Genomic DNA, 18732 nt, shown 5'->3' with positions numbered 1-18732 from the left:
AGGGAGGTGACCAAGATCTGGATTGTCACTCTAACAGAGCTCCACAGTTCCTCTGTGGAAATGGGAGAACCTTCCAGAAGGACAACCAACTCTGCAGCACTCCACCAATGTGGGCTTAATGGTAGAGTAGCCAGACAGAAGCCACTCCTCAGTAAAAGATACATGACAGCCTGCTTGGAGTTTGCCAAAAGGCACCTAAAGGACTCTTAGTCAATGAGAAACAAGATTATCTGGTCTCTATGGCCTCAATGTCAAGCTTCACGTCTGTTGGAAACCTGGCACCATCCCCAAGGTGAAGCATACTGGTGGCAGAATCATCTTGTGGGTATGTTTTTCAGCAGCAGGGACTATGAGACTAGTCAGGATCGAGGGTAAGATGAACGGAGCAAAGTACAGAGAGATCCTTGATGGTGCGGTGAATGACAGAACAATGGAGGGAGCTTGGCGGCCTGGCGCTGGAGGAGAAACAGCCTCACCACGGGGTTGTTCTACGTGTACCGGAGTGCAAGTCGAGGTCCAAAAGGCTCCTTGACAGCTTCTACCCCCAAGCCGTAAGACTGCTGAACAATTCATCAAATGTCCACCCGGATTATTTACATTGATACACCCCCCCCCCCCTTTGTTTTTACACTGCTGCTACTCACTGTTTATTATCTGTGCATAGTCACTTTACCCCTACCTACATGTACAAATTACCTCGACTAACCTGTACCCCCGCACATTGACTCGGTACCCGTAACCCCTGTATATAGCCTCTATTATTTTTTTGTTATATTTTATATAATATTGTTATATAATATTTTATATAAAATATTTTCTTAACTCTATTTCTTGAACTGTACTGTTGGTTAAGGGCTTGTTAGTAAGCATTTTACGGTAAAGTCTACACCTGTTGTATTCGGCGCATGTGACAAATAAAATGTGATTTGATTTACGCCTCTATCAGACAGACAGCGTCATTGCATCAATGCGGTGTAATAAATTCTGCAGCCCAATATTTTTTCAATGTTATCCAAGAAATAGAGTTAAGAAAATATTTTATATAAAATATTATATTAATTGTTCTGGACGTGTGTGCAACAGCAGTTCAACATTCTCCTTTTGCTGCTATTTCTGTCAAGTCAAAAAAAACAAAAAACAATTTGATTAATACGTTGGATTTATCCATTGGATAAGAATCTACTTCTGGTGTATCCAAACCAATGATGCTGTCAGTCTGATCGAGGCGTTTGACAAAACACAGGACCAGCTTCCCTGCTGACTCCATATACCACCACCATACACCCTGTGATTACTTCTGGTTTACAGGGATTCATTATGATGGTCCTGGATCCAGAGCTGTAGGTCTAAGTACTCTAGTAGGTCCCAGCCACCATGAGCCTGGTCTCACGGTTTCACACTGGTTGAGTTATGGTACAGTACAGGCACCTTAGCTTGTGGATAGAAGAGCCAGATGTTAAATGTATCCCATCTACACTTGCCTTCAGACAGTTTCAAGGCCCTCACGCCAACTCTGGAGACGTGATGGTGTTGTTGTCATACAAACAGGAAGAGTATCAACCGTGTCATACTAGAAGAGTTGGACGTAACTGTTGGTATCATTTGAAAACCACACTGCCTTTGAGTAGGGGCAGCAGGTAGCCTAGCGGTTAAGAGCGTGGGGCCAGTAACCGAAGGGCTTGGTTCAAATTCCAGGGTCGGCAAGTTGGAAAAATCTGCCCTTCTGCTCTTGAGCAAGGCAGTTAACCTCCAACAACTGCTCCACAGGCGCCAATGATTGGAACATCGATTTAAGGCAGCCCCCCGTACCTCTGATTCAGAGGGTTAAATGCAGAAGACGCCTTTCGGTTGAATGCATTCAGTTGGTGTGAGGGCCTTAACTGTCTGCAGGCAACTGAAAATGTATTTAACATCTGGCAAATGACTAGTTACACCCTTTCTCTTTCTCTATACCTGTGGACAGGCATGTCTGAACCTCGAGTCATGCAGAGGTTTCCTGTCATCATGATAGCACAATGAGTCTACATGCACAAACCAGCTACTCTAGGGTAGCCAGAGCAGTGGACCGGACCGAGTGTGTTTGCATTTGAATTTGTTTGCAGTTGAATGTGCGTGTGGCACTCCTCCCTGGTCAAACACTAGAGAAAGCAAACAGTAGACTTGCTAATGTGGCCTTAACTACAAGCTGCATACCCTTCTATCAGACCCAGGCAAGCAGAGTTTATGCAGGGAGCTAGAGTCAACACACAGAGATAAAGACCCCCTGGCCAACAGGTTAGTTTGGTCTGCACAGTATACAGTTCTACTGGGATGGTTCTATAAGAGGATCTGATAGGTTACGAAGACTAGACCGATGTATTAAACACTGCTCTCATTGGATGCTGATGAGCCCAAATGTGCTGTATTGACTCCAACATGTGAATATTCAAGACAATAATTCTGTTTTATTCCATGAATGGATGCCATGTCCTGGTATGAAAGATGTACGTTATGGTCCAAAATCACAACAGCTGGAACGGGCTATACATGTGCCCTCACGTCAAGCTGTATTTTTACACAGTGTAAGATCACTTTGTTCTGGAGGGAAGACACTGGGGGGAGAGTGGATCTGTTGGCCATCACAGTTACAAGGTGACTCTGTGTACAGACAGTCTAATGTGTACAGTAGCCAATTTCCTATGTTGCATAAATTCAACCAAACATCCAGCTGCTAATTATTCATGAGGAATGAAGAGGCAACCATGTAATTAAGCAATTCTCCATACGACTGGAAAATTGCTACATCGTAACATAAGATCAGCGAATGACATGCATTCATAATATTTTACACGAGTTTTCAGAGCTTGTTGTGTGGCATCTTCTTACCAAGGTTGTTTTCTCCGTTTGAGTCATTTTAAATAATGCTCACCTGAACCGATCATCTTTTCTGTCACTGTCTCTGAATGACTGTTTGACTGTCACTGCCTCTGACTGAATGACTGAATGACTGTCTGACTGCACGCCACATTTAAGGCTGGGAATAAAACATGAGGCAGAGAACTCTCCTAGTAGCAGGATGCCTATGAAAAATCTATGTTAATTTTGCACCAGGAATGCATAATGCAATACATGTAATTTAAGTATGTTGTCACCTATTTGTATCCATGAAAAAGCCTTTGATATTTTCATGGCAGTTGAGCAACTCAATAAACTATCATTCATTGTTCTTATGACCGGTCTGACAGCTTGCGGATGAAACCGGGGAGATGTCATGACCACACATCCTCTGAGGTCAGGGCTCATCCTGCCTAAAGCAGTGCCTCTGTCAGGAGACTGACCGGTGGTCCTTTGTAGCTCCGTTGGTAGAGCATGGCACTTGTAACGCCAGGGTCATGGGTTCGATTCCCATATGTAAAATGTTATGCACGCATGACTGTAAGTCGCTCTGGATAAAAGCGTCTGCCAAATGGCATATATATTCAAGGTTTAATAAGGTCTGCCTCAGGCCTCTCCTGGGGGCTACATAGACCGATGGACAACCAAACAGTTGTTATCCATTAGCTACACATGGCAATTATTACTCCATTTAATTGATTCTCTTTCACAGTCGATATAAAATCGTAATGCTCTCCAAAATAAGACAACCCCATTCTGTGATACAACATTAGGAATGGGGTTAGTACAGAGCTGGGTGGTATTGCAGTGTAAGCTACCATTTTAGGAGTTTAGGCCCCGAGTCGTCTGTTTTAATACCTTCTCTGCCCTCTCTCACACTCTTCCCCAAAGCCTCATAACATGCCCAGCAGTTCAATTCCTGGCTCTTCAGCCAAACCACAGAGGTTATAGAGCATAGAATGAGGCTGGCAAAACAAGAGCACAGTGAGAGACACAGTGCGTTGTTGTTGCATGGTCTATTCCCACAGATGGATTAAAGCTGGGGCCAGAGGTCAGACAATAGACCTCTGCTTGGCCTCCAGGCTGCCTAGGTCTAACTACAACTGAGAGGGAAGCTGATGCTGGTACTGTCTCATGATTGATGACCACGGAGGAAATATAGTGCGTTTCCTAGTAGTTGTAGCCTATTTTTTGTAATGGCATACTTTTACTGTCACCCCACATGGAGATTCTGTCCCTGTGAGGTCTGGTGGAGTATTAACCATGCTTGTTAAAACATTGTTGCTGTAAAGTTTGATAAAAAGGGGGAAATGTGGACTTCTGCGTTAGACCTAGTTTAATGGTCCTTTCACAGTCCAGGCTTGTGCTTGATAAACATTGATTAAAAAATATATATACATAAAGAAGTTGTACTCACAGCCAAGACAAGCTGCGTTTTATGAGAATGTCTTGTACACAGTTTGACTTCAAGGCCCAAACCAACCCCTGCAAGGAAAAACAAGTTTATTTGGAATTTCAACCCAGAAGTTAAATGAAAAACAACACATTTTGGGAACAAAACCAGTCTGGGATTAACAGGGGCTATAAATCCCGCTTTCTGGGTTTAGGGAGAGAGAGTTGGCACTGACTTAAACCATCCTTGAGCTTCTAAGGTTGGCCCAATAGCTGACCAGCATCTCCATCTGTCTGACAGCCCACTGAGCAGTTTGCAGCCTCTTCGTCGCTCTCATTGTGTGTGTGTGTGTGTGCGCGCCATGACAGCTTGCCTGAATCCTGGCACTGAACACCACTCTCTTGGACTCTTTATGCCGCCAAAAGGCATTGTGGGTAATGCAGCATTCACCTAATCTGCCTCCATGATATTATTATTCCACGTGGGATTATAAGAAGTTGTTGCGATAACCAGACAGTCATATTTTACACCAGCTCTTATGACCTTGTCAGATGATATGGTTCAGGCCTCATAGCTGGCAAACATCTACTTTAACCCACATGGGCAACAACGTCTTCAAGTGTCACATTTATCCCCCGACTCGCACTATGGATGTTTGTTCTCCCTTTGATCTCTGACAGACCTGAGTTCCTCCAGTCCCCCCAGAGAGCTATGTGTTGTATTTGTGTGTCAGGTCATACCTGAGGCTGAACGAACAACGCTGATTATTAACGGACAGTGGGCAGTGTGTGAATCACCTCAGTGCCGTTGTCCCTCTCCTTTCCTCACTGCTCCTCTCCATCTCCAACACATCATCCACATGAACTCGGTCAGTGCCAGGGCAGGCGGCAGGTAATGAATGAACATAAGTCATTAAGCACGGTCGCACAATAACACCGTAGCAGCAGCCTCCAGTGGGAAGACAATACCAGGGGACGGAGGTGCCCTTTGCTTGTTGATGAATACATTTGAGGAGTAAACGGACAGAGCGTTGGCACGTTAACAAGTCGGCGCCGGCGGTCAGGTTCCATTTTTCAAATGGGTCCTCTGGGGAGGGAGGGAGAGAGGATACTATGAGTGTTAGTGTTTAGGAAGGGCTTATTAAGTATGACCACACGGAGAGAGAGAGAGAAGATGTTAGTGGTTAGGAAGGGCTTATTAAGTATGACCACACAGAGAGAGAGAGAAGATGTTAGTGTTTAGGAAGGGCATATTAAGTATGACCACACGGAGAGAGAGAGAAGATGTTAGTGTTTAGGAAGGGCATATTAAGTATGACCACACGGAGAGAGAGAGAAGATGTTAGTGTTTAGGAAGGGCATATTAAGTATGACCACACGGAGAGCGAGAGAAGATGTTAGTGTTTAGGATGGGCTTATTAAGTATGACCACACGGAGAGAGAGAGAAGATGTTAGTGTTTAGGAAGGGCATATTAAGTATGACCACACGGAGAGAGAGAGAAGATGATAGTGTTTAGGAAGGGCATATTAAGTATGACCACACGGAGAGCGAGAGAAGATGTTAGTGTTTAGGATAGGCATATTAAGTATGACCACACGGAGAGAGAGAGAGATGTTAGTGTTTAGGAAGGGCATATTAAGTATGACCACACTGAGGAGCGAGAGAATATATTGTTAGTGTTTAGGAAGGGCATATTAAGTATGACCACACTGAGGAGAGAGAGAATATATTGTTAGTGTTTAGGAAGGGCATATTAAGTATGACCACACGGAGAGAGGGAGAAGATGTTAGTGTTTAGGAAGGGCATATTAAGTATGACCACACTGAGGAGCGAGAGAATATATTGTTAGTGTTTAAGAAGGGCATATTAAGTATGACCACACTGAGGAGAGAGAGAATATATTGTTAGTGTTTAGGAAGGGCATATTAAGTATGACCACACTGAGGAGAGAGAGAATATATTGTTAGTGTTTAGGAAGGGCATATTAAGTATGACCACATTGAGAGAGAGAGAAGATGCTAGTGTTTAGGAAGGGCATATTAAGTATGACCACACTGAGGAGAGAGAGAAGATGTTAGTGTTTAGGAAGGGCATATTAAGTATGACCACATTGAGAGAGAGAGAGAAGATGCTAGTGTTTAGGAAGGGCATATTAAGTATGACCACACTGAGGAGAGAGAGAAGATGCTATGAGTGCTCTGCCTGTACGAGCTGTCTGCAGCTATAGTTCTGTCAAGGAGCAGCTGTTGTAAATTGTTCTTGAGGATAAAAAAATAAAATCTTCTGACAAGGTGAGGATGCTGTAAACAGTTCAGATTCTTCACCTCCATTGCATAAGCAGTGTTATTTGAGACACAGATGTCCATTCAGGGAGGTATAGACACACTCTATTCAGGGAGGTATAGACACAGTCCATTCAGGGAGGTATAGACACAGTCCATTCAGGGAGGTATAGACACAGTCCATTCAGGGAGGTATAGACACAGTCCATTCAGGGAGGTATAGACAGTCCATTCAGGGAGGTATAGACACAGTCCATTCAGGGAGGTATAGACACAGTCCATTCAGGGAGGTATAGACACAGTCCATTCAGGGAGGTATAGACACAGTCCATTCAGGGAGGTATAGACACAGTCCATTCAGGGAGGTATAGACACCAAAAGTCAGACATTTTGCAAATTCCTCCTGCCATGGCTACAGCATTAGAATGATAGATTGCAGATCACTTTACCCCAAAAAGACCATATTTCCACCCAGCACACACATTCCTAATAGACCGCCACAGTCGGGTCCAGATGTAGCTTCTTAACTGGAATTGTCTTCTCATGAACACGGGTGTTATGGCGTTTGGAGACCTCAATAACATGTTGAGTAAACGCTCTTCAGAGGCCTCACGCTTTACGCCTGCCGAGATCCCACACATTATAAACAGGAAGAGGAAGGAATGTTGGGACTCGGCTGCTTCTTTTCAGAACTCACTCCTCCACTTCCCCTCTGGTGTGTGTCTCGACGGGAGGAAATGTACTCTGTGTTTCCCAGGGCAACCACTAGTGCCCACTTCCTGTTTTCAGTAGGTGATACTTGTCCCTAGTCAAGGTGTGTGTATGTGTTCTAAGTGTGTTTTATCTGTATTGTAAATACAGCTGTCTGTTGGATAATTTGTGAAGTTACACTATGATACTGTATACCCATTCGTAATAGTTAGTTTCTGTACATTAGTCATATACAGTATGCTATTATTTGTATGTCTCTGCCTCCAGTATGAAGTTTTGTGAGTCAATACTAGCTAGCATTAGCACAATGACTGGAAGTCTATGGTATTTACTAGCATGCTAAGGACAGTATCCTATAATACTTCACTATAAGACTTGGTAATGTGAAAGGGAATGCTGGACCATGGTTATATACCCATATGACATAACATATGACTTAACTTAGTCTCCTCACTGGCTGAAATCAGAAACAAAAACATACCTTTAAAAGGATGAGCCTAGATCTCCCATTTGTTTTATCTGGAATAAGACAAATGCATGGAAATTATTTGAAGTAATAGTGGGTAAAACAGCCAGCACCATGATCCAAAATAAACGTTCATAACCCCGTTTCAGATATAAAGTCCCTCTGTTTGGGCAACTGTTGCATAGCAATGTTTTTAGTCCTAAATCACTGTGTCGATGTAGACGGACTTCTGTTAGACTGTGTAATATCCCTCGTTATTCCGTATGTGGCTGTTATTAGTTCTATGTTTCTGACCCCTGGAGTCTACAGCTGTGTATTGCTGTAGGCATTTGAGAGGGAGCAGGGAAACCTTATGGCAAATCAAACAGCACAGAGCATCCCTGTGCCCTTTGCAGGGGTCAGACGGCTAAAGGCAGGCAGTCTGCGTTTACTGAGGAGGTTTGCACTGACACAGGTAGCATGCTCCTGAAAGTGTGTGTGTGTGTGTGTGTGTGTGTGTGTGTGTCAATATGTCATAGGCCAGACAGGAACAGCTAGCGTCCGCCTCTGGCTGAGTTAGAGGAGAAAGGAGTTGGCATTTCCCCAGGCGTGCTGATAAATGTTTTGGCAGGAAGGTCTTTGCAAATGACTACATTCCTTTTAGCCTTTTTTAAGGCTATTTTTACCATTCAAGGGCCTTTTCGTTCGGCAAGCACTTTTTTCTTCGTTGCACAGCGTGAAAATAGGAACTTTTTTTTGTTCTGTAGGAGTGGGAGGTTGGCTCCTGTTTCTGTCAATGCAGATGATACAACCATCAACTGCATTTTCTCAATGTATCTTCATTTATTTTGATGCACTACTTAACTTAATCGCATATTTCATGAATAAGTTGCCTAAATAGGAAGTCAAGATGATATATTATAAACAATTTAAGCTGAGAGCAGAGATGCCTCAGTAAAGTTGAAAGCCTTCTCAGAAAGATGTTGCCAATTTCTCGCTGTGCCCTGACTGACCCCTACATCACATGGTGTTGATGACTCCGTGTTTTCGGGGACATTCCTCTTGTCAAAAAGGCCTCTCTGACTACACGTCCACAGCAGAGGTGTCAGAACCCCTTTTCGGCCGTCTTCCTGTTTCCTGCATGTCCCGGTGAATGTGGACTAGGCTGTGTTAGAGCTGTTTAGGGGCTGTAAAAGAAATCAAGAGGATTAAGGGGACCTGGGCCACATCTCTCTGGAGGTTACCACGGTTACAGTGAGAATGACCTCTGCTGTCAACGGTGGTGTCTTACTCCCCGTGCCTCTCTCACTTTATTTCTCTCTCTCTCTCTTACAATAATGTACATCCTTTTTGATATGTTACTTAGTGTATAGCGCAGTTTTTTTGTGTTTTTTTTTCGCACCTAAACACCATTCAATAAGTTGACCCCTATATTCACACCTTAATTATTCAATAAGGTGTGTTCAACTCTCTCTCTGTATTGCAGAGCCTGGATGAGCTGGATGATGACGACGGAAGGGATAAGGCGAAGGAGGAGGAGCAGCAGCTGACACAGCTCAACACGGAACAGAACGAAGCCATGACCTCTGACCCTGGGGCCGACACCCACTTACTACAGGTGAGGACAAGGTCACATGTCACCCCACCTCACTGACCTTTATCCCTTAGTGTAATACCTAGGGCCTGGAGTTTAGCCTGACCATGTAACCGGACCAGGAAACACTCTGGGCTGAAGTCCTATCAACCAATAAGGCTTTTGGCTCCCCAAGTTATTGTACACACTTATATGGTTCTTTGATCACTGAAATAAAAATGGTTCCATATACTGGAGAACACTGAATGGTGCCATTTATGAATTATGGCTACCACTATTAAATGATCATATTTTGAAGTAAGGATATACTTTAAAAAACAATTACATAATGGGCAAGAGAATACCAGCATAGTTTTTTGAATTATTTGCCATTCAATGCGAACATAGTTAGGAAATACGAAGAACAATACTTTGTCCATTAGTTAGTGATGCTCCATTCTCAACCACCACCAAACAGCAGACATCAGCAGACATCAGCAGACATCCCACATACAGTTCAGACGACCACAGGTTCAAGCTGCATGTATCGCCCCTTGATGGAGAGCATGTTGTGGGGTTAAGGGCCTTGCTCAAGGGCCTAACATAAGGGAATGTTTTGACGATATGAACCCAGCAGCCCTCCAGTTGTCAGATCAATTCTGCCATTTTTCTTTTCTCTTAAAGTCCGACCCGGGATTAGATCCAGCCACTTTTCGGCCACAGGCCCAACTCCTTAGCCCACTGGACTACCTGCTTGACTGGTTCCAGATAAGAAGAAAATATTAACATGAATTAATCTCCAGAAATAAGCATGAGTTAACCTGCCAAAATGCTATGCAGACATACAATTATTATGATGTAGAAGAACAACTTGCATGCCTTTGTCTGCAGCAGCCGAAAGAGAGAGCCTCTGATAGTTCTGGAATACTGAAAGAGAGAGCCTCTGATAGTTCTGGGATACTGACAGAGAGAGCCTCTGATAGTTCTGGGATACTGACAGAGAGAGCCTCTGATAGTTCTGGGATACTGACAGAGAGAGCCTCTGATAGTTCTGGGATACTGACAGAGAGAGCCTCTGATAGTTCTGGGATACTGACAGAGAGAGCCTCTGATAGTTCTGGGATACTGACAGAGAGAGCCTCTGATAGTTCTGGGATACTGACAGAGAGAGCCTCTGATAGTTCTGGGATACTGACAGAGAGAGCCTCTGATAGTTCTGGGATACTGACAGAGAGAGCCTCTGATAGTTCTGGAATACTGAAAGAGAGAGCCTCTGATAGTTCTGGGATACTGACAGAGAGAGCCTCTGATAGTTCTGGGATACTGACAGAGAGAGCCTCTGATAGTTCTGGGATACTGACAGAGAGCCTCTGATAGTTCTGGGATACTGACAGAGAGAGCCTCTGATAGTTCTGGGATACTGACAGAGAGAGCCTCTGATAGTTCTGGGATACTGACAGAGAGAGCCTCTGATAGTTCTGGGATACTGACAGAGAGAGCCTCTGATAGTTCTGGGATACTGACAGAGAGAGCCTCTGATAGTTCTGGAATACTGACAGAGAGAGCCTCTGATAGTTCTGGGATACTGACAGAGAGAGCCTCTGATAGTTCTGGGATACTGACAGAGAGAGCCTCTGATAGTTCTGGGATACTGACAGAGAGAGCCTCTGATAGTTCTGGGATACTGACAGAGAGAGCCTCTGATAGTTCTGGAATACTGACAGAGAGAGCCTCTGATAGTTCTGGGATACTGACAGAGAGAGCCTCTGATAGTTCTGGAATACTGACAGAGAGAGCCTCTGATAGTTCTGGGATACTGACAGAGAGAGCCTCTGATAGTTCTGGGATACTGACAGAGAGAGCCTCTGATAGTTCTGGAATACTGACAGAGAGAGCCTCTGATAGTTCTGGGATACTGACAGAGAGAGCCTCTGATAGTTCTGGAATACTGACAGAGAGAGCCTCTGATAGTTCTGGGATACTGACAGAGAGAGCCTCTGATAGTTCTGGAATACTGACAGAGAGAGCCTCTGATAGTTCTGGGATACTGACAGAGAGAGCCTCTGATAGTTCTGGGATACTGACAGAGAGATACTGATAGTTCTGGAATACTGACAGAGAGAGCCTCTGATAGTTCTGGAATACTGACAGAGAGAGCCTCTGATAGTTCTGGGATACTGACAGAGAGAGCCTCTGATAGTTCTGGGATACTGACAGAGAGAGCCTCTGATAGTTCTGGGATACTGACAGAGAGAGCCTCTGATAGTTCTGGAATACTGACAGAGAGAGCCTCTGATAGTTCTGGGATACTGACAGAGAGAGCCTCTGATAGTTCTGGGATACTGACAGAGAGAGCCTCTGATAGTTCTGGGATACTGACAGAGAGAGCCTCTGATAGTTCTGGAATACTGACAGAGAGAGCCTCTGATAGTTCTGGGATACTGACAGAGAGAGCCTCTGATAGTTCTGGGATACTGACAGAGAGAGCCTCTGATAGTTCTGGAATACTGACAGAGAGAGCCTCTGATAGTTCTGGAATACTGACAGAGAGAGCCTCTGATAGTTCTGGGATACTGACAGAGAGAGCCTCTGATAGTTCTGGGATACTGACAGAGAGAGCCTCTGATAGTTCTGGGATACTGACAGAGAGAGCCTCTGATAGTTCTGGGATACTGACAGAGAGAGCCTCTGATAGTTCTGGGATACTGACAGAGAGAGCCTCTGATAGTTCTGGGATACTGACAGAGAGAGCCTCTGATAGTTCTGGAATACTGACAGAGAGAGCCTCTGATAGTTCTGGGATACTGACAGAGAGAGCCTCTGATAGTTCTGGGATACTGACAGAGAGAGCCTCTGATAGTTCTGGAATACTGACAGAGAGAGCCTCTGATAGTTCTGGAATACTGACAGAGAGAGCCTCTGATAGTTCTGGGATACTGACAGAGAGAGCCTCTGATAGTTCTGGGATACTGACAGAGAGAGCCTCTGATAGTTCTGGGATACTGACAGAGAGAGCCTCTGATAGTTCTGGGATACTGACAGAGAGAGCCTCTGATAGTTCTGGGATACTGACAGAGAGAGCCTCTGATAGTTCTGGAATACTGACAGAGAGAGCCTCTGATAGTTCTGGAATACTGACAGAGAAAGCCTCTGATAGTTCTGGGATACTGACAGAGAGAGCCTCTGATAGTTCTGGGATACTGCAAGACAGAGCAAAACAGGTTGTGTGTTAAAAGTCATGCAATGATTAACTAGGCTATTGAATCACCAATACTTATTATTCATAATTTATTATAAATCATTTATACATACCTCTTCTCATTCAGAAACATTCTTCTAAATGGTTTTAATGAACATAGTCCCCTCAATTGACTCTGAAATGAAAGAGAATTAGCTAATTACTAATGTCAGACTGGGTCTGTAGCTCTATTTGGCATATCCCATAATAAAAAATGGTTTATTAGAAAAGAGAAAGCTAGCTTGTGAAGTGGCAAATTAAAGTAGCCTAGCTTTTTCTGTTCAGCTAGCTAGCTTACAAACATGCTCATTCTAAAAACGTTTCAACTTTATTTATCTAGTATATAGCTTATAAGACTTTGGCTTCATATATTTTTTATGAAATAATCATCTGTGTGTGTGTGTGTGTGTGTGTGTGTGTATTTATTTATTTATTTCCTCTTGCTTCGAGCTAGAATTTAGTTTACAATAGCACAAGTTTGTGCCTGGCTGTTTGCCACTCAGACCTTGGCAACAATGTTGCAAAATATACATTAGCTCTCCATGGCAAGGGAAAGATTTAACATGTCAGACTTCAGCTCGCCACTTTTCTGAACAGGTGAAGTCATACAGCACCATCATTAATATGGATATAAATGTCAATGGAAAACAGCTACAACAAATGAAGAGGGAATGTTCGCTGTCATTTCAGAGTTTGATATGACTGGGTTAGCTTTTGATGAGCTTCCAATTTGTAAGTCGCTCTGGATAAGAGCGTCTGCTAAATGACTTAAATGTAATGTAAATGATGTGTTATGTTAGCTCTTAGCTCTTTGATGTGACTGGGTTAGCTTTTGATGTGTTATGTTAGCTCTTAGCTCTTTGATGTGACTGGGTTAGCTTTTGATGTGTTAGGTTAGCTCTTTGATGTGACTGGGTTATGTGTTAGGTTAGCTCTTTGATGTGACTGGGTTAGCGTTTGTTTGCTGTTAAATTTCTAAAATCCCCATTACACTCTGGAGAAGGTTTTTGTCAAGGTTTTTTGTCTTCACTGGATATATAAATATATTTAGTATAGGGTTCTTTAATATAATCCGAAGAACCAAAAGGTTCTATATAGAACCCCAAAGTACCCTTTTTTCTAAGTGTATAGTACAAAACAAGATCTCTTGATTCCCATGGTGATCTATAGCTGAGTCCAGCCCCAACTTACACACTCCCCTCCCTTGAGCAGAATGTGATGATGAGATAGATAGATACCACAGTGCCACCAAACAGAGGCACTGTTGGTCAGAGAGAAAGCACTCCATAGGCTGCTTGAGAAAGAGGGGGCCGCAACCAATGCATTGCTCTATATAAACCAGCTCGTATTGCAAAATGATGCACTACAATACGCTACAAAATACAAATGCATTCCATAACCATTCTCTGGGTGTGATGACATTAGCAGTACTAAAAACATATTGCTTAGATAGCTGTGTTTTTGAGACGGTCACAACACAGCTCAGCTCCAAGGTCCACAGGGCTAAGTGCTTATAGCTTCATTTGTAGCCTGTGTTGCAGCAGGAATGAATCTGCATGTATGACATGCTATTGATATTGAGCATGCAGTTTGGGAACATTGAGGCCTCTGCGTTAATAGATGTCATAGGAAGGCCAAACTGATTTTATATATACAAATGTAGCTACAGTATATGGTTTTGCAAATAATTATATTTTGATTGTGCAATTGATTTTAAACCAAACCATTCCAGAGCATAACATACGTGAATAAGATCGAGACCCTACTATCAGGTTGGTTGGTTTGGAAATATAATTTGTTACTTTCGCCTTGAGGAGATCATTACTGTGCAGTCACCAAGTGTGCAATTGAAGTGCTGTCAAACGCTCTATGCAGAGACATGAAAGGACTTGAGAATATGTTGGTAACGAAGGGAACCGCGGAAACTATTTGGATTTCCTCCCTGTGTTAATATTTACAGATATGGTTTCTGTCTGTACAATACAGTATCAGATGATATATTTATATAGAGCTTTCCAAATGTAGTTAATAATTTAACTTGTTGCGACGAGCAATCCTGTATCCGGGAGCGTAATTATAGCCTCACACTCATTACCATAACGCAACGTAAACTATTCATGAAAATCGCAAATGAAATGAAATAAATATATTGGCTCACAAGCTTAGCCTTTTGTTAACAACACTGTCATCTCAGATTTTCAAAAAATGCTTTTCAACCATAGCTACACAAGCATTTGTATAAGAGTATTGATAGCTAGCATAGCATTAAGCCTAGCATTCAGCAGGCAACATTTTCACAAAAACAAGAAAAGCATTCAAATAAAATAATTTACCTTTGAAGAACTTCGGATGTTTTCAATGAGGAGACTCTCCGTTAGATAGCAAATGTTCAGTTTTTCCAAAAAGATTATTTGTGTAGGAGAAATCGCTCTGTTTTGTTCATCACGTTTGGCTAAGAAAAAAACCCCTGAAAATTCAGTCATTACAACGCAAACTTTTTTCCAAATTAACTCCATAATATCGACAAACGTGGCAAACGTTGTTTAGAATCAATCATCAAGGTGTTTTTCACATATCTATCGATTTATCATTCGTGGCAGTTGACTTTCTCTTCTGAACCAAATGGAAACGTGCATGCAGCTGGAGATTACGCAATAATTTTGACGGATGACACCAGGCGGACACCTGGTAAATGTAGTCTCCTATGGTCAATCTTCCAATGATATGCCTACAAATACGTCACAATGCTGCAGACACCTTGGGGAAACGACAGAGAGTGTAGGCTCATTCCTGGCGCATTCACAGCCATATAAGGAGACATTGGAACACAGTGCACTCAAAATCTGGGGTCATTTCCTGTTTGAAATTTCACCTTGGTTTCGCCTGTAGCATTAGTTCTGGGGCACTCACAAATAATATCTTTGCAGTTTTGGAAACATCAGTGTTTTCTTTCAAAAGCTGTCAATTATATGCATAGTCGAGCATCTTTTCGTGACAAAATATCTTGTTTAAAACGGGAATGTTTTTCATCCAAAAATGAAATACTGCCCCCAGAGTTTCAAGAGGTTAATGTATCAAGTCAGTAGGTCCACAAACACTTAATTCACTAGAAATAAGAGCCACCCACTCGTTTAACCTATGTGTCACGTGTGTTGAAAGTGAAGAGGCTTCTACTCCGTTGACATGCCGTATAGTGTACCCAGAAGATTAAGATCACGTACCACGTCCTTCCCGCTGAAACATAAGCAGATTACACTTCAGCCCTAGGAAATTAGATATGGAGGTGCCTGCTGAGCCCAACTTACCACCACAACATATTCCCCTTAAATTAGAGCAGATGTGGGCACCCATTGCTCTGCCACTCCCTGCCTTTGGTCTAGGGAATTTTGACGGCTGTGTCATGCCGTTGTGACCTTAGTGACGAGCTAACAGAGGAATAGCCACCGTGCTTCTACACCTGCATTGCTTGCTGTTTGGGGTTTTAGGCTGGGTTTCTGAACAGCACTTTGAGATATCAGCTCATGTACGAAGGGCTATATCATCAAATTTCAAATCAAATCAAATGTATTATAGACAGGAGGGAAGGAGAGACAGACAGAGAGAGAGAGTAGGGGGGTTGGGGGAGAGAGTGAGAGAGCAGTAGAGAATTTAAGAGTGGATTTACAGGGAGCTGTTAAGCCGACATCTGTAAAGACAGAGCATTCCAAAAATGTGCCATTTCATTCTGACCCCATTTATCACACAGACAAGCGTTTGCCATGTTGTCTGTGTAATATACAGCTACCTCGAGATCAAACTTTCAGGCTTTTTAGCTTCTGCACCGGTATCAAGATGTCTGGACTGAGACAGGACCGGCAACTTCAAATACTAAGAACCGTGGACGTTTCTGCGGAACAAAATAATCCCCTACCGTTTTGAGTCCACACAGTTTTGCATCAATAAGAAGTGAACTTGATTAATGAGCTTTCTGACTTTCATTTGATAGTTGATTTGTATTTCTCTCCTTTCATCCTTTCTTGGGTCTATCTATCTGAACCAAGTAAAACACTGTCCTCCCCTTCTTCTTCCTCTGTGGAGAACTGTGTGTTCCTGCCCTATAACAACCCGTTCATGGAGATGAGACTCGGTAATAGCATTGTAGCACTGACCAGTTTTACTGTGACAATACCAGTATTGCAATATGTTTTCCATGGAAAAAATGAAACCGCGAAGCAGACAAAACTCTTTGGTCCTTTAAAAACCTGCTATATGTAAAATATTGTGTGCTACAGCTTGGAAAATAAATAAATGTGACTCCGGATGAAAGCATAATGATTTTTGTTTCCAACATCAGGGCTGTTTTCCTAAAGATGTTAAATCCACTTCGTGTTTTGTTTCCTTCCCCCGATACTAACAAGTATCGTGATACTGGTATCCTCCCGGCCCTACTGACCAGCCCGTCTCAGTGAGAGGGAGAACAGAGAGAGTCCTGTAATGGCTGCAGCACTATCTCCTCCACTGTCATCCTCTCTCTGTTCCTACTCATCTATTTCGTATCCCTATCGCCTGCTGCCAACCCGTCCTCCCCCACACACTATCACCTTGTGATACACATGGAATCACACACACACACCTGTATGCATGCACATACACAAATACTCACACACACACATTGGTGTCTTTCTCTCCTTGCCTGTGGTTGCGGACCTCTCTCTGGGGACCCCATGTGTTCCTGGTTATCAGGCCTTTACCCCTCTGTGGTATGTGAGCCGTACAAGGAAAACACTTTCCCTAAACCTGGAGCCTTGTCAGATAAGCTGGTGGAATGTTACCTATGGTTTTGTTTATCTGCTTCTAATGTGGTGCCTGGTCCAAAGGGGGGAGAGGTTTGGGTTCTGAGTTCTGAAACGGTGTGCGCTGTAAACACTGATTATATGAAACATTAAGAACACTAACAACCCCCCCACAACACAGCCTCAATTCGTCAGGGCATATTTTTTATTTATTTATTTATTTATTTCACCTTTATTTAAACCGGTAGGCCAGTTGAGAACAAGTTCTCATTTACAACTGCGACCTGGCCAAGATAAAGCAAAACAGTGCTACACAAACAACACTGAGTTACACATGGAATAAACAAAAATACAGTTAATAACACAATAGAAAAGTCTATATACAGTGTGTGCAAATGAAGTAAGATTAGGGAGGTAAAGAAATAAATAGGCCGTAGTGGCGAAATAATTACAATTTAGCAAATTAACACTGGAGTGATAATGTGCAGAAGATGAATGTGCAAGTAGAGATACTGGGGTACAAAGTAGCTAAAACAAAATAACAGTATGGAGATGAGGTAGTTGGATAGGCTATTTACAGATGGGCTATGTACAGGTGCAGTGATCTGTAAGCTGCTCTGATAGCTGATGCTAAAAGTTAGCGAGGGAGATATGAGTCTCCACCTTCAGTGATTTTTGCAATTCGTTCCAGTCATTGGCGGCAGAGAACTGGAAGGAAAGGCGGCCAAAGGAGGAGTTGGCTTTGGGGTTGACCAGTGAAATATACCTGCTGGAGCGCATGCTATGGGTGGGTGCTGTTATAGTGAGCTGAGATAAGGCGGGGCTTTATCTAGCTAGACTTATAGATGACCTGGAGCCAGTGGGTTTGGCGACAAATATTAAGCGAGGGCCAGCCAACGAGAGCATACAGGTCGCAGTGGTGGGTAGTATATGGGGCTTTGGTGACGAAATAGATGATACTGTGATGGACTGCATCCAATTTTCTGAGTAGTGTTGGAGGCTATTCTGTAAATGACATCACCAAAGACAAGGATCGGTAGGATAGTCAGTTTTATGGTGGTATGTTTGGCAGCATGAGTGAAGGATGCTTTATTGCAAAATAGGAAGCCAATTCTAGATTGAATTTTGCATTGGAGATGCTTAATGTGAGTCTGAAAGGAGAGTTTACAGTCTAACCAGACTCCTAGGTATTTGTAGTTGTCCACATATTCTAAGTCAGAACCGTCCAGAGTAGTGATGCTAGGCGGGCGGGTGCGGGTAGCGATCGGTTGAAGAGCATGCATTTAGTTTTACTTGCATTTAAGTGCAGTTTGAGGCCATGGAAGGAGAGTTGTATGGAATTGAAGCTCGTCTGGAGGTTAGTTAACAGTATCCAAAGAAGGGCCAGAAGTATACAGAATGGTGTCGTCTGAGTGGAGGTGGATCAGAGAATCACCAGCTGC

At 43.1% G+C, this 18732-nt stretch overlaps 1 protein-coding gene across 3 annotated transcripts in view; it reads left to right on the top strand.

The window, feature by feature from the left end:
* LOC135515811 (PRKC apoptosis WT1 regulator protein-like) overlaps nucleotides 1–18732 on the top strand; it is an 87085-nt gene that overhangs the window by 43717 nt on the left and 24636 nt on the right. For all 3 annotated transcript variants that reach the window (XM_064939555.1, XM_064939556.1, XM_064939557.1), the window contains exon 3: nucleotides 9194–9325. In XM_064939555.1, the coding sequence (XP_064795627.1) occupies nucleotides 9194–9325 (132 nt within the window). The remainder of the gene's footprint in view (nucleotides 1–9193; nucleotides 9326–18732) is intronic.

Source organism: Oncorhynchus masou, chromosome 27, assembly GCF_036934945.1.
Source record: "Oncorhynchus masou masou isolate Uvic2021 chromosome 27, UVic_Omas_1.1, whole genome shotgun sequence".
Taxonomy (NCBI): Eukaryota; Metazoa; Chordata; class Actinopteri; order Salmoniformes; family Salmonidae; genus Oncorhynchus; species Oncorhynchus masou.
This window is presented reverse-complemented; position numbering and strand designations above follow the sequence as displayed.